At 42.7% G+C, this 26,052-nt stretch overlaps 1 protein-coding gene across 3 annotated transcripts in view; it reads left to right on the top strand.

Moving 5' to 3' along the window:
• abhd12 (abhydrolase domain containing 12, lysophospholipase) overlaps window positions 1-25,543 on the top strand; it is a 28,180-nt gene extending 2,637 nt beyond the window's left edge. For 2 of the 3 annotated variants that reach the window (XM_024424610.2, XM_024424611.2), the window contains 12 exons: window positions 11,064-11,185; window positions 12,092-12,197; window positions 18,683-18,802; window positions 19,048-19,078; window positions 19,257-19,302; window positions 19,427-19,556; window positions 19,751-19,788; window positions 22,864-22,943; window positions 23,042-23,124; window positions 23,632-23,710; window positions 24,512-24,639; window positions 24,845-25,543. In XM_024424610.2, coding sequence (XP_024280378.1) covers window positions 11,064-11,185; window positions 12,092-12,197; window positions 18,683-18,802; window positions 19,048-19,078; window positions 19,257-19,302; window positions 19,427-19,556; window positions 19,751-19,788; window positions 22,864-22,943; window positions 23,042-23,124; window positions 23,632-23,710; window positions 24,512-24,639; window positions 24,845-24,878 — 997 coding nt within the window. In that variant the 3' untranslated portion in view covers window positions 24,879-25,543. Of the gene's footprint in view, window positions 1-9,182; window positions 9,461-11,063; window positions 11,186-12,091; window positions 12,198-18,682; window positions 18,803-19,047; window positions 19,079-19,256; window positions 19,303-19,426; window positions 19,557-19,750; window positions 19,789-22,863; window positions 22,944-23,041; window positions 23,125-23,631; window positions 23,711-24,511; window positions 24,640-24,844 lie in introns of those variants that run through there. The other variant, XM_024424609.2, reaches the window with a different exon arrangement.
• The last annotated feature ends 509 nt before the right edge of the window (window positions 25,544-26,052 follow it).

Raw genomic sequence — 26,052 nt, 5'->3', positions numbered from 1 at the left:
AATGTCAACCCTATACTTTGAGCCTAGTTATCCAAATGACAGCTCAGTTGGACTATATCTAGCCTACTGTATCTAATTATTTTCATCAGAAACGCACAGCAAGATAATATGCTTTTACTTAATCAAACTAAAAACAATAAGTAGCCTGCACTAACATCCCACACAAATGGGTGTAAGTCCCTTCGAGATTTATTCTTGTAGAACATACCTGTTTTATGCATTTTTATTGTGACCTGTTCCTGAAAGAAGTACCACATTTCAGACTGATGGAATTCAAACTTGTAATTGTACTGTATTCATGAAATCCATGTTGATGCATCAGTGATCATCAAGCAAATGTGATTGCTATTGCTGCCCTCTTCACATTCCAAGACTAATTTTGGGAAGTGTGTGAAGTCATTCTAGCCTAGTTTGTGGTTGTTTTTAGCCCGGCGCTCTTATCTTGAAAGACCAGTCTTCAGTTCACTCGAGGGTAGTGGCTGGCTTGAGGTGACTAGAATACTCTGATTAAATATTCAATAGCCTCGGTCTCCTTTCAGAACCTTTGCCTGTCACCAAGGTTAGGTAGAGTGAGGGAGATGAGCTTTGAGGCTTGTTTAGAGCCCTGTCCACTGAGTCTGAATACAGCTCTGTCTCGACAATAAATAAGCTGTGGCTTGACATTGGTTCTAGTTAAGAAGGCATTGCATTCCATTTGTCTGAGCTAGTCATTGTGGTTTGGTGACTGGTTATTAGAGACCTCATGAAGAGGCATTTTTAGTGCCACGGTCCTCAGTCCTTGAAGCTCATGTAACCACTTGGACTAATGCCAGTTCACATCAGGACAGTGGTCAGGTCCTTAGTCACTATCCTGTTCAGAGAACTGTAATTCAGGCCGGAACTCAACACTACCATGTTGGAGTGATTCACATTTGAGTTGGCTGGCTATGATGATAAAGATTTCAAGCTTGCTGGTTAGAAAACATCCTTCAAGGGCACCTCTTGTGATCACTGAACTCTACTAACTGGGTGGGAGGACAGAGGACCATATGATTGTGTTCTGGTCTTTGGGGCAGGTGTGACGTGAGGTCTTGTTTTTTAATGATGGTGATAAATATTCTTCTGGATGTGACATCTCCATTGCTATTCTTCCCCTCTTCTGGAGAATAAATTATATACACTGATTTTGTTACCTCAGGCAGGGGAGTTGGCCAGTTAACCTTAAGAATGCTATTAAACTGAAAGCTCCAAGGTATCAAAACTAGGCTAGATTAGAACTTGCTCAAATTTTCTGTTTTTTTATTTATTTTAATTTTATTTCACCTTTATTTAACCAGGTAGGCTAGTTGAGAACAAGTTCTCATTTGCAACTGCGACCTGGCCAAGATAAAGCATAGCAGTGTGAACAGACAACACAGAGTAACACATGGAGTAAACAATTAACAAGTCAATAACACAGTAGGAAAAAAAGGGGAGTCTATATACATTGTGTGCAAAAGGCATGAGGAGGTAGGTGAATAATTACAATTTTGCAGATTAACACTGGAGTGATAAATGGTCATGTACAGGGAGAGATATTGGTGTGCAAAAGAGCAGAAAAGTAAATATATAAAAACAGTATGGGGATGAGGTAGGTAAAAATGGGTGGGATATTTACCGATAGACTATGTACAGCTGCAGTGATCGGTTAGCTGCTCAGATAGCAGATGTTTGAAGTTGGTGAGGGAGATAAGTCTCTAACTTCAGCGATTTTTGCAATTCGTTACAGTCACAGGCAGCAGAGAACTGGAACGAAAGGCGGCCAAATGAGGTGTTGGCTTTAGGGATGATCAGTGAGATACACCTGCTGGAGCGAGTGCTACGGATGGGTGTTGCCATCTTGACCAGTGAAGTGAGATAAGGCGGAGCTTTACCTAGCATGGACTTGTAGATGACCTGGAGCCAGTTTAGGCTACTGCTGCTTCAAAGTCTTTTCTGGGTGTGAATGTGGGTCCATTGATGGGACATCTAATAGAAACATGTACAGGACAGGACCATTACATATAGGCACACTGCTAACTTGCACTGGCATCACTGTTCAAACAATTTACAGAAGGCCAGCTGGAAAGCCAGGGACACGCATTAGTGCAAAGGAAATAAGAACCGAGAGCAGAATGCACAGTTTCCCTTCCCTCCTGCGGGATATGTAGCGTTACACAGCGACTTTCAGTTCCCACTAGGTGCTCCTCTCAACATTCCCCTCTTTTACCCACACTCCAGGAATAGGCTTCCCAGGGTCACTCTGTTTCCTTGGTGTCTCTTGCCTACTTGGTTTATTGAGGTGTCATGTGTTGTACCTGTCAGCCTATTCCCACAGCTGCAATCTGTCAAGATGACTGCACTGTTTTTTTTTTTCCCCTCTCAATTTTGTCAGATTTGCAATTGGCAAGACTGCTAGCTACTGCTGCTGCCCTGTCATAGTGCATTAACCTGTTTCCAATAAACACACTGGAATCCGTCAGACCCTGAGACACAAAGGTCTTGCAGATCCACTTCCTGTATTTTGTGTATTTTTGTCTCATTACATTTTTAGCATTACTTTCCTCAACAGAAAGTCCAGAAGACATTGTCTGACCTTTTGGCCAAATTTGGCAGCAAATGCCCCATTTCTTAATCAAAATATTAGGCTACGTTTAGAGAGATTTATTTACTCTGCAGAAATGAGTGCCAGTTCCTTAGCCTATTTAGCTACAGTGGTCTCTTTTTGCCTTGATGTCTCAGCCAGCCAGTTAGTCTTTAGTGGTCTGGGCAAGGTATGGTGCAGTCCATCCTGCAATATATTTCTTATGTTATTTTTTTCACTGTGTTTCTAGACTGCGAGTGTAAAGGATGTCACGCTGCTTGCTTAGGGAGTACCACTTCCTCCCAATTTGGCCCATCTAGCACACGTGAACACCCTGAAGCGTCTCACCAGTCAGCGACAAGCTAGCTATTCGCTAGCATAACTTCAGGCTGAGGAGTAAGTTTCACTCATTCCCATGTGATGCATGAGGAACTAGCTGTTCTGTGTGCTACTGCACAACCGTACAGGGCTGTTGGGTGGTTCAATACTACAGTATGTGCAGTCACCTTTAGATTCATGAACTGACTGTACTAATGCATATGAATAACTCCTCCCACCACGACTGGCTGATATATCACACACACACACACACACACACACACACACACACACACACACACACACACACACACACACACACACACAGGGCAAAAAGTATTTAGTCAACCACGAATTGTGCAAGTTCTCCCACTTAAAAAGAGAGGCCTGTAATTTTCATCATAGGTACACTTCAACTATGACAGACAAAATGAGAGAAAAAAATCCAGAAAATCACATTGTAGGATTTTTATTGAATTTATTTGCAAATTATGGTGGAAAATAAGTATTTGGTCACCTACAAACAAGCAAGATTTCTGGCTCTCACAGACCTGTAACTTCTTCTTTAAGAGGCTCCTCTGTCCTCCACTCGTTACCTGTATTAATGGCACCTGTTTGAACTTGTTATCAGTATAAAAGACACCTGTCCACAACCTCAAACAGTCACACTCCAAACTCCACTATGGCCAAGACCAAAGAGCTGTCAAAGGACACCAGAAACAAAATTGTAGACCTGCACCAGGCTGGGAAGACTGAATCTGCAATAGGGTGACAAGTGTGAATGTTCTGTGGCTGTGCCCGTAAATCTCCAAATGGAAATTGTGCTAAGCACCCAGTATCAAGTTTAGTGAGGAAGAACTAGGGTTAACTAATTTAGTGTTGTTGCCTTCCCCCATAGCATGGTGGCATTAATTCTGCTTAAAACCCAAGTATTGATTAGCTTATAGGGGTGCACATGTACTAACACCCTGTAGTTGCTTCAGATTATGTCCGACTGTGCCTGCCAGACCTCCTAGCTAATAAAATATTGCTTTGTATTGCCCTTCATACCAAACCACAGCATGCAGATTTAAAAAATAAAATAAAGTTTCTGTTATTTATTTTGAAACAGGGCTGTGATTGCTCTGGCTGACTGGCCCTCCCATGAAGGGATTAATTATTTTGGTCTGATTGGCCCTGTCCAAGGCTGTTTAGGCTCAAGCGGCTGGAATCGGCTGTGTCATGGCTGTTATTTTAGGATCCCTCCAGCCCTCTTGACAGCTCTCCCATTGCTAGCAGAGGATTTCTATTTCTCTATGGAATATAGTGTGGGTGTGCTCATCGCAGAGGCTCATTTTTAGAAGCCTCACTGAGAACATGATGGCCAGCTCTCTCGTGGGCTGAAGTATTCCAACTTGAAGTTGAGACAAGTTCAGCCTCTATGGTGTCAATGACCAAGAAGAATCTGGTTTCAGACACGGAAGCTGTTAACCTTGGAGGTGCTTCTCCTGCAGCTGCTGCTTAATGTACAGCAGTAGTCAAAGGGTTTGAATATATTTATCTGCCAAACCTAGCTCTAGTGTTGCTTTTTATTATACTGCAACTCATATTCTGCTGTGAGTACCCATCTGAAGTGTATATTATTTTGGTCCTTGGAGATCCCTTTTGGTTATACCTGACCCCTGACTGTCTCGTAGTCTTGCTCTGGTCCTAGGGCTCTAGGCTGTTCTTTTTCCGCCCAACCAGACAGGGTGGCATTGACACTGCTCAAAGCCTCTTCTCAAAATCCCATGTCAGACTGCATTAGTTATCTCCTGCCCTGATTGGCCCTACTTTGGCAGCCATGGCTCTGTCAAGGTCCTGGCTGTTACACTGTCACCTTGGACAGGGATCGGGGGAAGGGAAGTTCTCTACAGGGAGCTGTGGCGAAGCAGCACTGGCCACAGGATGGACTTCAGTCTTCTGGATGAATAGCTGAATGATAGTTAAATTAATTTAAAACCACACTGCCATGGTATTGTCGCCTTGTTTTACATGGATAACATGGCTTTATTGAAGTCCTTATGAATCTGATTAATGAATGGTTAGTGCAGCAGGTAGCATAGGTGTTAGCCTATCCTAGCGTTGGGCCAGTAACTGAAAGGTGGCTGGTTCGAATACCCGACCCGACAAGGGGAAAATCTGTCTGTGGTCTTGAGCAAAGCACTTAACTGTAATTTGCTCCAAGGGGCCATACTACTATGGCTGCCCCTGTAAACAACACATTTTACTGCACCTATCTGGTGTAAGTGACAATAAAACATATACTCTCTGCCAAGCGGATGACCAATGTGATCTAATGCAATGTAGCTTCATCTCGTCATGTCTACCAGGCTGTAATCAGGTCCATATGGCAGCAGGCCCATCCGCTGCGCTAAACGCATTAACGCCTGGAGGCCAGCTAGCAGGGCAGGTGTTGTCCTGCTGTCTTGTTGCACCACTGTTGATCAACAGTGCCTCCTGCTGTTATGCCTGCATAGGGTGGAAACAGGCAGATCTGTTTGCGTAACCCTTGACTGAATTGTTCTCTACATGGCAATTAACCTTCAGCCCACTGATGGTTCAACTGGAGTAGGTACCCCATAAGAAAACGCTGGGCGCCTGTGAAATTAGACCACCATCTGTTTGGTTGGCATGACTGGTACACTGCTTGTTCTGAACAAAGCAAGAGTGCTGTCCGCTGGGTCAAAACTGGTCAGCCTTGTGCTCCAGTTGGCTGAACATGCATCTGTCACAGTGTTCAAAACCTATCTTATTTGTTTCATTATCTGTGAAGGAGGATGATGGGCATTTTCTGTTATATCCCTCTGGTATATGTACTGGTATGCACACTCAGGCAAGCGTAACATACTATTGTCAAGTACTGACTGGCTATGGTGTATTTATTTGTGCGGAGTCGTCTGCCCGAACCATAGCCTGGTTAGGGCTATGCTAGCCTTGAAAGCCCAGGCTTCTACTGTACTGTTTGAAAGCCTGGGGAAGATCTCCTTTCAGAAAGAAGATGAAAAGGGGTGGAGTACGGCAGAGTCTAGATGGGAACTAATGACGCATTGCCACTTATCAAGATTCCGCATGGATGGAGTTTAAGAGACTTCCAATACAAAACGAATACTACATAGGCTACTAAAACATTGTCTGACACTGTAGGAAAAACAAGAAGAAAAAAAAACAAAACACAAGGGAATGCCTCTACCACAGAACAAGGAGCCAGATGTTTCACCGGATGTATAAATCTGAAGCATACGGTTGGAATTTCCACTCCCCACCAAATATGTTGAGAGGAAGCCCAGTGGCCGGCAGTGGGAGAGTATGGAGCGAGATTGAACTGGGCCGACATTCTGCAGATATTGTCAAAGAAAATCAAGATCTTGATTAGTTTTCTGTTCCCAGAACTACGTCTGTTACAAACAGAGTGCACTAAGTTTTTTTTATTTATTTTTTTTTAGTTTTTTTTTATACAAAAATTGTGTTACAAGGAGTGCAACTTGGGACGAATTGAATTATTGCTTACATTCACTTCAGAGGTGTTCCCTAATGTTGGGCATACACTACACAACTTCTAACAACTTTGACGTGCTCACATTTCCCGATTTCCTGGTCCCAAATCTTTAATTGCATCCATCCTCAACCCCAGGACGTGGGTGCTCACATTACACGATGATTCACTAGTTGATCCTGATCCTGCTCTTCTGTCGTATGGGGGGATAAAATATATGTTTACACGCAAACAGCGAGCTGCTTTATTAGTGTGCAGAAACATCAAAAAAGAGCAGAGGCGCAGGATATGGACCCGCAAATTGTTGGGCAGACGTGGACTATATGGACTTTGTATTGTACAGAGGGAATTGGAGGTAATAGAAGACTTTTAATATTGAGAAGGCAGCTGCGTTCTCTCTACAGCTCTTCCAATCTTTCATCACCTTGGTCCACACGGTTCATGTTGTTGCTTTTCTCTTCACCATTGTTTTGGTCTCACATGCTGAGTGCTCATTGGCTATTGGCAGCTGTCCTTGCCCAATCGTGTCATAGCAATGCGCATAAAACAAGATGCACAAACCACATTTCTAACATGTCAGAAGATTTTCGGAACATCTGACTTGAGTCTGGAGAACGGAACAGCCGTCATCGGTGCGTCCTTGACCCTCCCCCTCAAACTAGTCCAGAAGATTTCACCCCAATGTGTCTGGGATGGCAAAACGTGGCGCAATTGTGTAGTGTATGCCCAACATAACGGGAATATGCAAATACATGCTAGAACACGCCAAGGATATCGCTAGCTTGTGCTTGGGTCTGCCTACTATGCTTAATATGCTCCCATTGAAATCGACACAGATGAACTATCTTGTGTTTAGTTAGACACTGAACAAAAATATAAACTCAAAATGTAAAGTGTTGGTCCCATGTTTCATGACCTGAAATAAAAGAATCCCAGAAAGTTTCTCATTTTATGCACAAATTTGTTTACCTCCCTGTTAGTAAGCATTTCTCCTTGGCCAAGATAATCCATCCACATGACAGGTGTGGCATTTCAAGAAGCTGATTAAACAGCATGATCATTACACAGATACACCTGGTGCTGGGGACAATACAATTCCACTCTAAAATGTGCAGTTTTGTCACACAACACAATGCCACAGATGTCTCAAGTTTTGAGGGAGCGTGCAATTGGCACGCTGACTGCAGGAATGTCCACCAGAGCTGTTTAGAGTGAGAATTTAATATTAATATCTCTACTATAAGCTGCCTCCTCCTTAGGGAATTTGTCAGTATGTCCAACCAGCTTCATGACCACGTGTAACCACGCCAGCCCAGGATCTCCACAACTGTCTTCGTGGCTGACGTGTACGACCAAGTGTGCCAGTCCCCGCCAATATCCAGCAACTTCGCACAGCCATTGAAGAGGAGTGGGATAAAATTCCACAGGCAACAATCAACAGCCTGCTTAACTCTATGTGAAGGAGATGTCATGCTGCATGAGGAAAATGGTGGTCACACCAGATACTGACGGTTTTCTGATCCACGCCCCTAACTTTTTTTTAAAGATATCTGTGGTCAATAGATGCATATGTATTTCCAGTCATGTGAAATCCATAGATTAGGGCCTAATTCATTCATTTCAATTGACTTATTTCCTTATCTGTAACTCAGTGAAATCTTTGAAGTTGTTGCGTTTAAAAAATAATAATTTTGCGAGCGCTGAAGGCCACCATTTCCATTCAAAACTCGAAATCCAAATCTGAAGTTCGCTGGACTTCCAATTGTTGAGTGAACGAGACTAGGGCTATGCTATTGACCTGTCATAAGATACTGTGCAACCAGAATAACCATTCCTTTGTAAATAATAAGAATTTAAAATGCAGGGCCAGTCAAGCTGTGAAGATGTACGTCTTTGCTGTGCTAACTACAGCCGTAAGTTGGATGGGTGGGACAGAGGTGGAGCTAATACAATGCATCCAAATTAAGGCGTGGATAGTATTTTTTTAAATTTTATTTTATTACTCCAGTGTCTAACTTGATGTCTCTCTCTTTCTCGCAGTGGCTTCTTGATAACGCAGCACACAGTATCTAACAGGCTCTCTCAAGCACTCTGCATTATTCATAGGGCCAGAGAGAGCTCTGTGTACACTCCAAGGGGTTTACCATGTCTGCACAAACTGCACTTGGTGCATTTGTGTGTGTGTGTGTGTGTGTGTGTGTCTGCATTTTGTTAGAGCTGTTAGATTCCATCTCTGGCAAAGCTGGTCAGGTAGAGAGGCTGAAAACAACAGCAGATGTAACAAACATCTTACATGTGAATGTAAGTAGGCTATTTAAGAACTAGGCTAGACTAAATGGAGTAGGCCTAGGTTTATTTCTGGCTTTGCTAATATAAAAATAGAATTAATGAGCATTAGTTAACCTTGTCTATACTACGGAGTCTGTGACTGGATCCTTTCATACATATTCATTAAAGTGCTATTTAGTCCAGGATAAGACTTAATTTAGGTCAGTTGAACTGTCCATATTATATTTCTTTGGTGAATAATTCATTGTCACTCACTGACAAGTCTGTAGTGCTATAAAGCAACCTTTCCTGTGCCACTGCACTCATACAGTAATTATACAGTATCTCCACTGCTTGCTTTACGTTCATCACACATCCAGTAAGTTAGAGGTTATGACACACCCCCAGTAGTGAATACAGTTCCCCTGGCCCCCCTCGCTGACTGACGCTCCAGCCACATCATCATGACATACAGTTTCCGAGTCCCCCGGGTGCACCGGGCCGTAGAGATCCGTTATGCAACACGCCAGCGAGACGGAGGGAGGGCAGCAGAGGGTCCGCTCCAGCCCTCCCCTGACCTTTTTGACTTTGAGAGACATGAGCACATCCTTGAATGCATGCGTGCCTCTTGCATATTGTCACACTGGGGTCATCTCTGTTCATTTCATTGGCGTCTGTGGGGTCCGTTTCACGGATTGGAGGACGTTTGTTTTGTTCCTCTGCTGCAGGGTGTGCTGTTTGGGCCTAGTATCTGTCAGGGACTTCACCCTCCATGTGGGGTAAGTTATGTGAATAAGGCATGTCATCAATATTGGAGGAAAAACAAAGTGATTTGTCCATAGCCCTAGAAGGGAGATGGGTGACTTCCTGACTATCAGCAGTCCCTCTGTTATTACAGCAGCTCTCCCAGAGAGAGGATTTAAAAGGATAGTCCTATTAACTTGCCATAAAGTTACACATTCTGTCCCAAGCAAGACTCTAGGAAATACGGTGTGCTCAGAGAAGAGCTGACACCAATTTAGACGTGATACATCGTGGCCTATTTCATTATGCCGTATGTCATCTTCAGAGCCTCGCTACTGAACGGACAAGTGTAACCGCAAGATGGCATTTATTTTGGAAGATTGCAAAATATGACCTATTAATTCAAGAAAGGATGAATGTTTTAGGTGATAGTAAAACATGTTTTGTTACTTTTTCATCAACTTGTTTCTCTAACTTTAGCAAGTCAAGCTGGCTTGCACTGCAGGTTTAAGATGCCACTATATCTAGTGACCTCCCCCTAATAATTGTTATAAAACAAACGTCCTTATCATATTAAACTTAAATGGGAGGCAACAGCCAGTGTGTATTTAACATTACTATTAAAATAGTACTCACTTACAGGAATGGGTAATTGTTTTCAAGTTGCTAGCTATCCCATAAAGCCATCACCGAAAACGTGCAGACTTTTGGTAACTTCCTGTTCTTCGACACTGGCTGGACTGAAGACGATGCTTGTTTTGGAACATTTGAAAGTATGCGGCGTCCGTCTCGCAATGGAGCCTTCAACCTCAAGGGGGTGTTGCGATTCCACTCCATTGTGGACGCCCCCATTTGAAATGCATGACATACGGCGCAACGTAACATTGGTAATGTGAACCAGGCTTGATTCTGCCGGCCATGTAGAACTTCCTCATTATAAAGGGTTGCATTGAGCAAGGCTAAGGTGCAGTGTGTTTTACACAGCATTTTCCTGTCTGATATTTTTAACGTCTCTCTGAAATGGCCAGATGTCATGATCTCCACTGCTCCCAGGTCAGAATTTTGCAGTAACCTCAGACTGGCGTCTAGCTGGATGAAACAGTTTGGAAGGAAGGGAGGAAAGGTGCAGGTTACAGGCTGTAACGAGGACTTAGTCATGACCCTCTTTGAACCACATCACCCTCTGATAGAACCAAGCAACATCTGGTTTTACTCTGTATGAACAGGGAAGAGTTATTTCCTAAACAGTCTGAACTCTGAACCCCCATCCTGATAACACTATGATCTAGGCTTAATATTTAACTATTTTTGTACGGTACATATCTGTGTGCAATTGGAATGGATAGCAGTCTTAAAGGTTAAATAAAAATAATAGTTAACTAGGCAAGTCAGTTAAGAACAAATTCTTATTTACAGTGACTGCCTAGGAACAGTGGGTTAACTGCCTTGTTCAGGGGCAGAATGACAGATTTTTACCTTCTCATTTCGGGGATTCAATCTAGTAACCTTTCGGTTACTGGCCCAACGCTCTAACCACTAGGCTACCTGCCATCTCAAATCTTAATGTTTTCTACTTTAGTTTTTGAAGATCAATGTAAAATGCTGACATTGTCTCTCTCCCCTGCGTGTGTGTTCCAGATATGGCCTAATGGGCAGATTGAAGAGGATCCTCCTGTGGGTGCTGGGAGTCTACATAACCATCCCCTTCCTCGTCAAACTATGCCCCTCAATTCAGGCAAAACTAGTATTTTTAAATTTTGGTGAGTATATAGATATAGAAACCAGTAAGGTATGTTTTTTGTTCGATCTAGTTTGCATTGATTTAAGAATTGTTCAATAAAAAAAATAAAAACATTTTATGAGACTAAATAAGCTTGCTTCATCAGTTAGCTCTGGCCTCGGCATGTTTCATTTGGTAGGTGGATACTTGTAGCTCATTTAGTATGTGTGCATACTGCATACATAAGCAAGGGTGCATGTGCTAATGTGTGCACATGAGAGCCTGCTCATCAGTTGAACCTGAAACCCAACACAGCATGAAACTCCAGACAGAGGCAGTTAAGAGGGTGTATATTCCATCTGCAAGCATGCAATACACAGCCTTCACTGCTCCCTCCATCTGATATGCAGTGTGCGTGTGTAACTGTAGTAGTTTCATGCATTATAGGCAGCAATGGGCAGGATTGCACCTAAAACATTGATTCAGTAGTACTGAGTGGTGTGTTGTGACCATGTCTGATTCTAGTTACTTGGTTTCAACCAATCAACATCCAGTACTGGAACTATCCATTGTAAAACATGTAACCCCATCAGATTTGAACATGGTTTTCTGTCGCACTCAGTGACATCTGATTTTCTTTTGGGATCTTTTGAATGGTTTGCAGTGCAGCTAAAGACCCAAACGTCTTGTGGATGGCAGACAGTTGGAGGTTTTCTTTGTATTCAGTGAGGAAGTGAAACAGTACATGTCTGTACAGGAAGTGGACATTGACTTGTGACTGTCTCGTGTAACCTTATTGAGTGGAAAGAGGCAGAGCCCTGCCATTTCTAGAGCAGCTGTCCTGTGGATTTTAGCTGAGTGCTGCTGCTTTGTCAGTGATATCTTATTGTCTTAGCACATCTAACACAGCCTCTGTCTACCCTCTACCCAACCCCACCCCCTGCAGTGCGGCTGCCCTATTTCATTGACTTGAAAAGGCCACAAGACCATGGGTTGAACCACACCTATAACTTCTACCTGCAGCCAGAGACTGGTGTCAACATTGGTGTATGGTAAGAAGACATGCTCACACTCACACCAGCTGCTTGGCTAAGACTGTGGGATGGATCTCGTACTTTCTCGCTCTCTACTTTCACATATCAAGTCAATGATGACACCGGTGAAAATAGGAAAAATAATAATACTCAATGAGTAGTGACCATTAACAGGACACTACAGGCAGAAATGATTTAGGACTATAATGAAATGTTGAGAAAGATACAAGTAGCAATGTTATTGCTCTGGTTGGTCGTTCCACTGACTGTCCCTATGGGTGTGGCAGGAAGCTACATATTTTGCAGCTAATATGGCATAAAGGTTTTTTTGCTCCATTAGATATTGGATTTTCTCCTTTTCTGTTTTCAAACTATTTATTTTAGATACTAGGAAAGAAAAGTGTCCGCATGTCTGTATAGTTCCCGCAGTGTAGGAGAAAATGCAGCTCTGTCTTAACCTTTCTGAGGGCAGAGTGTGACGGTCAGGTTCTATTGCCAGGCCATGCTCACTTAGTCTGTACGTAGTTACGGTGGTAATATAGTCTGCCACCATGTACTGTCTGTTTAGGGCCAAATAGCGTTGATGTTTACTTAGGTTTTTTTGTGGTGCCTTTCCAATAGGTGAGCTTTTTATTTTTGCTTCGTGATTTGGTTGGGACAGGTTTTCGGAGTGCTGTCCTGAGGCTTTGTTGGGTAGGTAGGGGTTAGTGAACTGAGCCAGCTGGCTGAGGACTCGTTTCTATTGTCATCTCTTGGCTTTTGAGGGCTTTGTAATGGCAGGAGTGGTGGTCACTTGTTTTTTAAATGATAACATTTGGTGGCTCTTTTCTTGGATATTAATCAGAAGAGGGAATTGGCCTAATTCTGCTCTGCATGCATTTGGAGTTGTTTTCTCTGTTCTCTGAGGATGCTCTTACAGAATTCCTCCTGCTGGTTTTCAGTAGGGGTGTTTGTCCAATTTATCATTCTTACTTTGTAAACAGACCCCACACTTCACTGCCATATAGTGCAATTGTTTTTTTTTAAAGTTTTTTTTTACCTTTTATTTTACTAGGCAAGTCAGTTAAGAACAAATTCTTATTTTCAATGACGGCCTAGGAACAGTGGGTTAACTGCCTGTTCAGGGGCAGAACGACAGATTTTGTACCTTGTCAGCTCGGGGATTTGAACTTGCAACCTTTCGGTTCTATTATTGATCAGAATATTTTTGACCTCGATCCTAATTGCTATGTCTAATTTACTAGATTGTTCAATGGCATAGAAAGCCCTCCTTCCTTTCTTTCAGTTCATTCACAGCCAAGTTGAAGTTCCCTGTGGAGCACATTTTTTGTCCCGTGTGTGTGTGTGTGTGTGTGTGTGTGTGTGTGTTATATGAGTGGAGTCTAGTAAAAAGGCATGTTGGTTTCCCTGACATCTGGCCCTTTTCTGGAATATCATAATGTTTGTATTTTTGAGATTGACTCTTAGTGCCCAGGTTTGACAGAACTGTTGCAGATGATCTAATTGTGGCTGTAGCCCCTCTTGTGGGGGGACAGCGGCACCAGGTCATCTGCATACAGGAGACATTTTATTTCTGTGTCATTACGAGTGAGATTGGGGGCTGTTGATCGCTCAAGCTTTTTGATTTAACATGTCAATTAGGGTATGTAAGGTATAAATATGGTTTGATCATTTGGTAGGAATCCAATTTTGACTTTTGCTCAGGACATTACTGCACTTTCTCAGTGACCACAGTCTGCTGTTCATGATGGCGTCTCTCGATCCCGCTCTCGTCTCTCTAAATGTTATTTGTCACATGCACAGGAATACAACGGGTATAGATAGACCTTACGTGAAATGCTTGCTTTCAAGCCCTTAACCAACAATGCGGTTCAAGAGTAGAGTGAAGAAAATATTTGCTAAGTAACACAATAAGATTACATGACAATAACAAGGCTATATACAGCAGGTACCGGTACCAAGTCAATGTGCAAGGGTACAGGTTAGTCCAGGTAATTTCTCCATGTAGGTAGGGGTAAAGTGACTATGCATAGATAATAAACAGCTAGTAGCAGCAGTGTAAAAACCAATGTAAATAGTCTGGGTGGCTGTTTGATTATTTGTTCAGCAGTCTTATGGTTTGGGGGTAGAAGCTGTTAAGGAGCCTTTTGGACCTAGTGCTCCAGTACTGCTTGCTGTGCGGTAGCAGAGAGGACAGTCTGACTCGGGTGACTGTAGTCTTCAAAAATTTTTTGACCCTTCCTCTGACGCCGCCTAGTAGGTATATAGGTCCTAGATGGTAGGGAGCTTGACCCCAGTGACATGTTGGGCTGTACGCACTAACCTTTGTATTGCCTTACGGTTGGTTGGATGCAGAGCAGTTGCCATACCAGGCGGTGATGCAACTGGTCAGGATGCAGCTTTAGGACTTTTTGAGGATCTGTGGACCAATGCCAAATCTTTTCAGTCTCCTAAGGGGGAAAAGTTGTTTTCGTGCCCTCTTCATGACTGTCTTGGTGTGCTAGGACTATGTTAGTTTGTTGGTGATGTGGACACCAAGGAACTTGATGCTCTCGACCCGCTCGGCTACAGCCCCGTCGATGTTAAACCTCTCTGGGATATGTGGGACGCTAGTGTCAACAGCCAGTGACATTTCAGGGCGCCAAATTCAAACAACAGAAATCTCATAATTTAAATTCCTCAAACATACAAGTATTATACACCATTTTAAAGATCAACTTCTCGTTAATCCAGCCACAGTGTCCGATTTCAAAAAGGCTTTATGGCGAAGGCACACCATGCGATTATGTTAGGTCAACGACGAGTCGCAGAAAAACATACAGCCATTTTCCAAAGAAGGAGAGGTGTCACAACTCAAATTAGCGTTATAAATATTCACTTTGATGATCTTCATCAGAATGCACTCCCAGAAATCCCAATTCCACAATAAATGTTTGTATTGTTCGATAAAGTCCATCATTGTCCAAATACCTCCTTTTTGTTTGCGCGTTTAGCCCAGTAATCCAAATGCACAATGCGTGAGTCAAAGTTATATTACAGTTCGTCGAAACATGTCAAACGATTTGTACAGAATCAATCATTAGGATGTTTTTATCATAAATCTTCAATAATGTTTCAACCAGACAATTCCTTTGTCTTTAGAAATGAAAAGGAATGCAGCTCACTCTCACGGCCACGCGCCTGACTTAGCTCATGGCATTCTGCCAGACCTCTTAGTCAAACAGCTCTTATTCCTCCCCCTTCACAGTAGAAGCCTGAAACAAGGTTCTAAAGACTGTTGACATCTAGTGGAAGCCTAAGGGAGTGCAATATGACCCCATAGACACTGTATATTGGATGGGCAAAGACTTTTTTTCCTCAGGTTTTTTTCCTGCCATATGAGTTCTGTTATACTCACAGACATCATTCAAACAGTTTTAGAAACTTCAGTGTTTTCTATCCAAATCTACTAATTATATGCATATTCTAACTTTTGTGCCTGAGTAGCAGGCAGTTTACTCCGGGCACCTTATTCATCCAAGCTACTCAATACTGCCCCCCAGTCCCAAAGAAGTTAATGGGGGCCTGTTCGGCCCGCCTTTCCCTGTAGTCCCAATCATTTCCTTTGTCTTGCTCACATCGAGGGAGAGGTTGTTGTCCTTGCACCACACTGCCAGGTCTGACCTCCTCCCTATAGGCTCTCATCGTTGTCGGTTTTCAGGCCTACCACTGTTGTCATCAGCAAACTTAATGATGGTGTTGGAGTCGTGGTTGGTCACGCAGTCGTGGGTGAACAAGGAATAAAGGCGGGGACTAAGCACGCATGCCTGAGGGTCCACCATGTTGAGGATCAGCGTGGCCAATGGGGTGGCCAGTCAGGAAGTCCAGGATCCAGTTGCAGAGGGAGGTGTTTTGTCCCAGGGTCCTTAAATAGTGAGATTTGTGGGCACTATGATGATGAACGCTGAGCTGTAGTCAATGAACAGCATTCTCACATAGGTGATCCTTATGTCCAGGTGGGTAAGGGTAGTGTGGAGTGTAAGAGACTGCATCATCTGTGGATATGTTGGGGCAGTATGTGAATTGGAGTGGGTCTAGGGTATCCTGGAGAATGCTGTTGCTGTGAGCCATGACCAGCCTTTCAAAGGACTTCATGGTTACAGATGTGATTTCTACAGGGCGGTGGTAATTTAGGCAGGTCACCTTCACATTCTTGGGCACAGGGACTATGGTGGTCTGCTTGAAAATGTCAGTGAAGACACTTGCCAGTTGGTCTTGCATGCTCAGAGTACATGCCCTGGTAATCCCTCTGGCCCTGCAACCTTGTAAATGTTGAACTGTTTCAATGTCTTGCTCACATCAGCTATGGAAAGCGTGATCACACAGTCATCCGGAACAGCTGGTGCTCATGCATGCTTCATTGTTGCTTGCCTCGAAGAAAGCATGGTAGGCCCGTGTCACTGGGAAGTAGCTGGGTTTCCCTTTGTAGTCCATAATAGTTTGCAAGCCATGCCACATCTGACGAGCGTCAGAGGCGGTGTTGTAGGATTCAATCTTAGTCCTGTATTGATGCTTTGCCTGTTTGATGGTTCATCTGAGGGTTTAGCAGGATTTCTTATAAGGGTCAGGATTAGTGTCCCGCTCCTTGACAGTGGCAGCTCTAGCCTTTAGCTTGGTGCGGATGTTGCCTGTAATCCATGGCTTCTGGTTGGGATATGTACGTACGGTCACGGTGGGGGCAATGTTTTCGATGCACTTATTGATGAAGCCGGTGACTGATTGTATACCCCTCAATGCCATTGGATGAATCACGGAACATATTCCAGTCTGTGCTAGCAAAACAGTCCTTTAGTGTAGAATCCGCTTCATCTGTCACTGGTACTTCCTGCTTTAGTTTTTGCTTGTAAGCAGGAGTCAGGAGGATAGAGTTATGGTCAGATTTGCCCAATGGAGGATGAGGGAGAGCTTTGTATGCATCTCTGTGTGGAGTAAAGGTGGTCTAGAGTTTTAAAAAATGTGTGTGTGTGTATATGTATTTTTTTTTTTTCTCTCCTCTGGTTGCACATGTAACATGCTGGTAGAAATTACGTCAAACGGATTTAAGTTTGCCTGTATTAAAGTCCCTGGCCACTAGGAGCGCCACTTCTGGATGAGCAATTTCTTGTTTGCTCATGGTCTTGTACAGCTCGTTAAGTGCGGTCTTAGTGCCAGCATCAGTTTGTGGTGGAAAATAAACGGCTACGAAAAATATAGATAGTGTGGTGTACAGCTTATCATGAGATACTCTACCTCAGGCAAGAAATACCTTAAGATTCTTTAATATTAGACATTGTGCACAGACTGACAAATACGCACACAACCCCGCCCTACCAGATGTAGCTGCTCTGTCCTGCCGATGCACGGAAAACCCAGCCAGCTCTATTATCCGTGTCGTCGTTCAGCCACAACTTGGTGAAAAATAAGATATTTGTTTTTCATGTCCAGTTGGTAGGATAGTTTTGACCGTAAAGCACCCAGTTTGTTTTCCAGTGATTGCGCGTTGGCCAATAGAACCGATGGTAGTGGTGATTTTTCTCACTCGCCTACGAATCCTCACAATGCACCCCGGCCTTCACTCCCTGTATCTCCGTCTTTTCTTCATGTGAATGATGGGGATTTGGGCCTGGTCTCCAGGAAGCAGTATATCCTTTGCGTTGGACTCTTTATCCAGTTCGAGGTGAGTAATTGCTGGTGATGTCCAGGCGCTCTTTTCAGTCATAAGAGACGGTAGCAAAATAAGTTAAAAACAATGCGAAAAAACAAACAAAAAAGCACAGTTGGTTAGGAGCCTGTAAAACGGCAGCCATGCCCTCTGGCGCCATTTGTAAATGGTCTCTCTCTGTCTCTCACTCACACAGCCCTCTCTCTGTCTCTCACTCACACAGCCCTCTCGCTGTCTCTCTCTCACACACAGCCCTCTAGCTGTCCCTCTGTCTCAGGGGTGTAATGAACTCCTCGGCTGGGAAAACAATAACACACACCACACTGCCTCTCGGGGAAAAGGTGCAGTGTTTTTTTGTGTGTCTGAGAATGATACAGAAGAGACTGGACCACAGGGGGGGAAGACCACCCCAGTCCCTGTGGATGTTTACCGGCCGGGGGGGTAGGAACTTGAGCAGACTAACTGGGGAACGTTGACTGTGGGAAAGGCATGTTGAGCCCAGAGGAGTTTAGCAGTGTGGGTTGTGGTAGATAAAGATTAAAGGCTGAGGTGATGATATGTAAATAGACAAGTCTCTGTTCAGGGCTATTCTCTTAGAACATGGGGGTTGTGTGTCCAGTTATGTAAAACATGTAGCCTACTCCAATCTGCTAGTTCTTACAGTATAGTCTTTGTCCCCAGTTAGACTCAAGTACAGATGAGATGCTGGTGTATATTAAACCAGTTTGCCCCACCCCACACCTCTTAGTCTATAGTAGGTGTATATTGTGTACATTGCTTACAGCTTTCTCCTTGTCTATATCACTGCTCCTGTTCTACCCAGGCACACAGTCCCAGACCAGATGTGGAAAGAGGCGCAGGGGAAGGACAGAGAGTGGTATGACAGTACCTTTAAATCGCCCTATCCAGTCATGCTGTACCTTCACGGCAACGCAGGGACAAGGTGATCATACATTTTGGTTAAAAAGCACTTTTAATTGTACTATCTCAGTGCTACTCTGGTCCAGTACCCCCTGGCGTATACCCTTAACTCACATGACAACCTTCCACCTTTTAAATGTGTTTGTCGAAGCTGACTCACAACCTTGGAACTTGTACATATTAACACAATGTGCTCTTTAGAATGGCTGAGATATGTTGCTTTACCTTTCACCTGGTTTATAAACTTGTCCATCCTGTCTGTTTCAGAGGAGGGGACCATAGAGTTCAGCTCTACAAGGTGAGAGGATTTCATTGCAAACACACTAACTTGCTTCGCCTGTATCCCACCCATACTGTATCTAGCTATATTGAGTACTGACTAACAAACAGAATTCAATACATTTTTTTTTTAATTGACCTTGCTTTCAGTCTGATCTGGAGTTGAGATTTGATGCGTTTCGGCTTCCCCTCCCCAGGTCCTTAGTTTATTAGGCTACCACGTAGTCACATTTGATTATAGAGGTAAGTGGGGTTCCACTTTGAGCTGTTTCTAAGTTGATTAATAATCACAATATCCCTTTTAAAAAGATAATCTGATCTTCGATCACCATTCATCCCATCTTTCATACTTCTCTGGTTGTTCCAGGTTGGGGTGATTCAGACGGGAGCCCCTCTGAGAGCGGAATGACGTCAGATGCCCTGTTCCTCTACCAGTGGCTGAAGGAGAGGGTGGGGAGCAAACCCCTCAACGTCTGGGGCCACTCACTGGGGACAGGGTAGGAACACACCTCTCTCTCATCACATTCAGCTCAACATTTCACAAATACATTTTGTGTAAAATTATAAACTCTTGTATGATTATGAACCAACAATTGGATGACCGTATACTTTGGGTGAATTTGTTTGTACTGGTAAATCAGTCAATTTACAGAGTGGTAACTTTTAAATATGTATTTTTCACATTTTCCAGGGTGGCCACTAACCTAGTCCGACGTCTGTGTGACAGAGGTAAGCATCTGCTCATTAAGGCTCTGACTTCCGACCTCCCAGGCTAAATACAGTTCATTCGGAAAGTATTCAGACACCTTCCTTTTTTCCACATTTTGTTACGTTACAGCCTTAACTCTAAAATGGATGAAATATTTTTTTTTACCTCATCTACACACAATACCCCATAATGACAAAGCGAAAAAAGGTTTTTGGAAGTCTTTGCAAATGTATTCAATAAATAAACACCTTATTTACAGACATTTACAGTATTCAGACCCTTTGCTATGAGACTCAAAATTGAGCTGGTGCATCCTGTTTCCATTGATGTTTGTAAAACTTGATTGGAGTCCACCTGTGGTAAATTCAATTGGTTGGACCAGGTTGGGAAAGGCACACACCTGTCTATATAAGGTTCCACAGTTGACAGTGCATGTCAGAGCAAAAAGAAAGCCATGAGGTCGACGGAATTGTCAGTAGAGCTCTGAGACAGGATTGTGTCGAGCACCGATATGGGGAAGGGTACCAAAAATGTCTGCAGCATTGAAGGTCCCCAAGAACACATTAGCCTCCATCATTCTTAAATGGAAGAAGTTTGAAACCACAAAGACTCTTCCTAGAGCTGGCTGCCTGGCCAAAATGAGCAATCAGGGGAGACTGGTCAGAGAGGTGATGTTCATTCTGACAACTCCAGAGTTCCTCTTTTGAGATGGCTGTCCTTCTGGAAGGGTCTCATCTCTGCAGCACTCCACCAATCAGGCCTTTATGGTAGAGTGGCTAGACGGAAGCCACTCTTCAGTAAAAGGCTCATGGCAGCCCGCTTGGAGTTTGCCAAAAGGCACCTAAAGACTCTCAGACCATATGCAACAAGATTCTCTGGTCTGATGAAACCAAGTTTGAGCTCTTTAGCCTGAATGCCAAGTGTTACATCTGGAGGAAACCTGGCACCATCCCAATGGTGAAGCATGGTGTTGGTGGTGGCAGCATTATGCTGTGGGGATGTTTTTCAGCAGCAGGGACTGGGAGACGAGTCAGGATTGAGGGAAAGATGAACGGAGCAAAGTACAGAGTTTCTAGATGAAAACCTGCTCCAGAGTGCTCAGGACCTCAGACTGAGGGGAAGGTTCACCTTCTAACAGGACAATGACCCTAAACACGCAGCCAAGACAATGCAGGAGTGGCTTCGGGACAAGTCTCTGAATGTCCTTGAGTAGCCCAGCCAGAGTCCGGACCTGAACCCGATCGAACATCTCTGGAGAGGTCTGAAAATAGTTGTGCAGTGATGCTCCCCATCCAATCTGACAGAGCTTGAGAGGATCTACAGAGAAGAATGGGAGAAACTCCCCAAATATCTGTGTGCCAAGCTTGTAGCGTCATACCTAAGAAGACTCGAGGCTGTAATCGCTGACAAAGGTGCTTCATGTGTTGCTGCCATGCTATGTTGTCTTAGGTCTCTCTTTATGAAGTGTTCTCCGCAGGAGGCCTTTTGCATTTTGGTAGGACTTCATTGTAAATAAGAATAAGGTCTTAACTGACTTGCCTAGTTAAATAAAATCAATATAAAATAAAGTACTGAGTAAAGGGTCTGAATACTTATGTAAATGTGATATTTCAGTTATTTTTATTTGATACATTTGCAAAAAAATTCTGTACCAGTTTTTGCTTTGTCATTATGGGGTTTTGTGTAGATTGAGGAAAAAATACAATTTAATCAATTTTAGAATAGGGCTGTAAATGCAACAAAATGTGTAAAAAGTCAAGAGGTCTGAATACTTTCCAAATGCACTGTATGTACTTGATTTATGTAGACTTTAGTGAATGCAGGTGCTGCGTGTATCACGCAACAAAATGTTTGATATAAACAAGTCACACATTTTTAGAGTTTAAATAAAGTGGCCTTAGAATTAAGGTGTTATATGGGTTGTTCCATGAAATGAGTGCCTTTTGCACTTTAAGTAGAAATTGTGCACAAATATCTATTTTTCAGTCTGTTATATTAAGTGCCCTTTTAAGATGGACCACATTTTAAAATGCAATAAATCAGATATTTTGTATGAAATGTTATTAGTGATTCATAAAAAATATAACTACTCCCTCCATTTAAAAAAAATAAAAACTTTTCAAGAGACATTGAACATCTAATAGTCAAATCACAGTGTAAAAGCAGGTGAGCTGGTTCTACTCTTTTTTTTCTTTTTCTGGTGTTTTGTGGTAGAAAAATGTTCAGGTTGAGCTTAACACGTCAATCCTGCTACCCATAGATGGAAATGTTTGAACAATTTAAAAAAAAATATATATGTCACGCTTGCATTCAACTACCCCTCCGTGCACACAACAAGCTACCATTCCTCCTGCCACAAGTGGATTCGGGGCTGATTAAATGATGAAGACTTCTACACTTACTTTATTTGGCATTTAATAGGCATTTACTCTATAGTCTTATTTTTTTAAACCTCTTGAAATGGGGGGGGGGGTTTATTTAGTTGAACATGTGCTCTTTATTACTGTTAAAATAATGTAAAATAAAAATTCACCAAGTTAAACTATTCAAAAGTTGTTTAAATGAAGTGGGCCAACTTACCCTCTTTTGGAGTCCAAAGTGGGATTCTGAACAGTTTGACAAAATATTTTGACATTTATCTAACGTTAAGTTTGAGGGGCACATGCTTGGGTCCACCGTGAACCTTTTACAAGCATTCCTCACCCAATGGCCTGTACAGGTTGAATGCTCATACAGTATTATAAGGCTTCATCCCATTTTCAAGTATAGTCGATCACTTATCAGATCATAGCAAGTGAGAAACATTAACTTGGTATTGTGTACTGCCGGAGGAACTAACTCATTGGCTGTTGACCTTAACACACCAGACACAAGGCTCCTCTTCCAGTGGTAGCTCAAGTGTCCACAGCTTGAATTTTTCACACTTATTTGACTGGGTTACAGGGTCACCGAAAGTGGCTTGTTGTGACTGCTTTATTCAAGAAAGTGAATGTCTGAAGGAAGTGAATTCAAGGCAACGTATTGCTACATCTTAGATACGTATGGTTATGTTTCATGAGGGTTGGTTTGATTTGAATTACTTTTCTATTTTCTAGGGATGCCCCCAAACTCCTTAGTCTTGGAATCTCCATTCACCAACATCCGAGAGGAGGCCAAGAGCCACCCCTTCTCTATGGCAAGCATTTCCTCTTAATCCCTTGACTACATGTTGAGTCTTATTTGATGTAACGTTTTTATTTTATTAGCCAGTGTCTGTGTCATTGCTTCTTCTAGGTCTACCGGTACCTTCCAGGCTTTGAATGGTTCTTTTTAGATACCATTTCAGCAAACGACATTCGATTTGCCAGTGACGAAAAGTAGGTTGAACTTGATTCTTTCCGGACCATATAGTTTAACGTTAGATTTAAAGCCGTGTGTCACGTCACTTGTTCCTGCTCATGTTTTCAAACCGGTGTCTTCATACAAACTGCTTGTTGAGTCAATAAGATCTCTCTGACACACAACCATTCATCAAGAGCTCAAACCCTTGTATCAAATGTTATTTTAACAGACTGTGTGTTTGCATGTTAAAGAGCAGAGGCATAGTCTGAACCTGGCCGACCCAGGCTCTGTCCATGCCTTTTCTCCATGTCCTCTGGAATGTGCTGAGGGGACTAACTCGGAAGGTCAGACTTGTATTATAGGTGGCCTACAGAGGACATTCATCTATGTCGAGACTTCCTTTGTGCAGTACTTTCTCGTGGAGTTGCCAAGCACTAGTATAGTATAAGGGCCATTAACATACGACCAACCATGCATATTCAGGCACTCCAAGATCTTCAGAGACTTGACTGTAATTTGAGCTTGTTTCTTCTCTTTTGTAGTGTGGACCACATATCCTGTCCATTGCTTATCCTTCATGCCGAGGATGACTCAGTCGTGCCCTTCCATCTAGGGAAGAAGGTATCCTTTTTAGTTTGGGCTTCATAAAAGTCAGCCACATCATCGTGACCTCATACAGCCTTCATCTGGTCCTCCTTTTTCAAAGGAAACAGGAAGCTATTTGATTTACCAAAAAAAGCTAAGTTAATTTCATAGATTTAATACAGGTCATTAATAATCAGCTGTCGTCTTGAAAACGACTCGCTTGTTGCTGTTCAAATTCCTATCACTTGAATGAGCTAAAATGTATATATTTTTTTTTAATGATATCTTTAAAATGCCCCAAATCTACTTCCCCAAAGTCAGATGTACTCTTGGATAGCATTTTTATGTTGCTGCGTCCAGTATGAATGAAGTTTGAGGTAGTTTTGTGAGCCAATGCGAACTAACTTGAGCACAATGACTGCGTGCTAGCCCTTCCCGTAGACTTCCAGTCATTGCGCTAATGCTAGTTGGCAACTTCCTAGTATCCACAAGTTCATCTGACTCTGGGGAAGTTGATAAAGGACCATTGCCAAAATCCCAAACTATTCTGAGATTTGAGTCGAGCTACTGTATTATAGCAGTGAAGGAACCCAGAAATATATATATTTTTTTTTACTATTCTCTTTTTAATTAATTGGTCATCTCTTTCATTGGCTTCTAAAAAATAAATATGATCCTCTCAAATGTTCATCACCACTGCAGACATCTGTAATGCTTTATAGCACAGAGGTCATAGTTCAGAGCAGGGCCAGGTCTATATTGGCTGTTCTTTTAACCTGGACTGAACACAATCCTCCCATAACTCCATTGTGTTTATTTCCTTCCCCCTCCTCCCAGCTGTACAACATTGCTTCCCAGTCCAAGAGCCTGAGTGGACACAAGCTTCAGTTCATCCCCTTTCCTGTCTCTCTGGCCTACAAGCACAAGTTCATCTACAGGAGTCCTGAGCTGCCACACATACTCAGGTACAGCAACTAGACCAGTTGCGCACATATACACTGTGGCAAGAAGTGTTTCACTGTTGACAATTTGTGTCTTGATCTTAGGCCAACTGAGCAGAAATGATTAAATGTAGGCAATTAGTTGTACACTAGGTGACTACATTCTTGGCTGCCTTTTGTACCGAGTTGTGCTAAATGTATTTCTGTTTTGATTTAATTTTTCTTCCAGTGACTTCCTTGGCACGACTCATCCCCATGCATAACCGACAAGAACATTTCCACCTGTCCATTGTTTCCTCTTACAACCCCCCTCCCCCCCACACACGCGCACACGCACACTGAAACTCTTTTACTGTATGCTTTATGGTTGGTGTGTACATATCTCATAAAACATTGAAATGTACATGCATGGACTGAAGAAGATGCATCCATTCCTTTATTTAGCATTCCTTTGACACCTAAAATTCCTGCAAGACATAAACGGAACACTGGCAAAGAGCGAGGGATGGACAACTGGCTTGGCTTGTTGTCAAGGTTACACAAACCAAGAGGATGGCTTGAACACAAAGATGAAATATGCACATATTTTAAGGAGCCAAGACAAACATCATGGAGTGGGAAGAACAGTGGATTGAGCAGGGAAGCAGTGTTTTTAATTGCACAATGTTTGGGGAATAGACATTCATACACAAGGTGAGGAAGGAGAACGTTTTTCATTTTACAACTCATCTGCAGCACAGAGCAAATTCTGTTAATACCAGTCCAGTTTATTTTCCCAATTTTATTTTTGTTACATTACAGATCATGATTTAAAAGTGTATCTATTATATTTGACTCATCTCAGATGAGAAGTTTTGGACTCTAGCTTTTCTCTATTTAAGGAAGTGTATAACTTGAATTAAATATTATACATTTGACCAAACATTAATATTGGTTTTGGGCTTGTCAGTCTCATTATTGTCCGCCTTAAAGAGAAGACTAGTCGCTTCATTTTAGAACCCCTTAGGACACTTCAGGGCAAGCTCATGAATTTTACCATTTCAGGGAGGAAATGAAATGAAGAGGTAAGGTTTAAGAAATATGATTTCCACTTTCCAATTATAGCCTACCTCAAAGCAGAAATACCATATTAATGATTCGGTGCATAAGAAAGTGTTTACCTAAACTGAGAAGACCTAATGGAAATTTTAATTCCAAATCTCTTAGTGCTAAAACACAATCACCCAGCTAGTGGTTATTCCTGTTCAATCTTAGAAAGCGGTGTGTGAGTGACGGTGCATATTCCATTGATGTGGTCAGAGGAAGACTAAAAAACATTATGTTCTCTTTGGCTTGATCGCAATTGACCGGTACCATAATGTAGGATGGAGCCAGCGAGTAGTGTGGCTGGGCAGTACCTGCAGTCCGGGAATGTCAGTGTGCCCATCCATCCAATGC

The sequence above is a fragment of the Oncorhynchus tshawytscha genome, linkage group LG06 (assembly GCF_018296145.1).
Source record: "Oncorhynchus tshawytscha isolate Ot180627B linkage group LG06, Otsh_v2.0, whole genome shotgun sequence".
Classification (NCBI taxonomy): Eukaryota; Metazoa; Chordata; class Actinopteri; order Salmoniformes; family Salmonidae; genus Oncorhynchus; species Oncorhynchus tshawytscha.
Note: the sequence above shows the minus strand (reverse complement) of the source record. Positions and strands in the feature narration are given on the sequence as shown.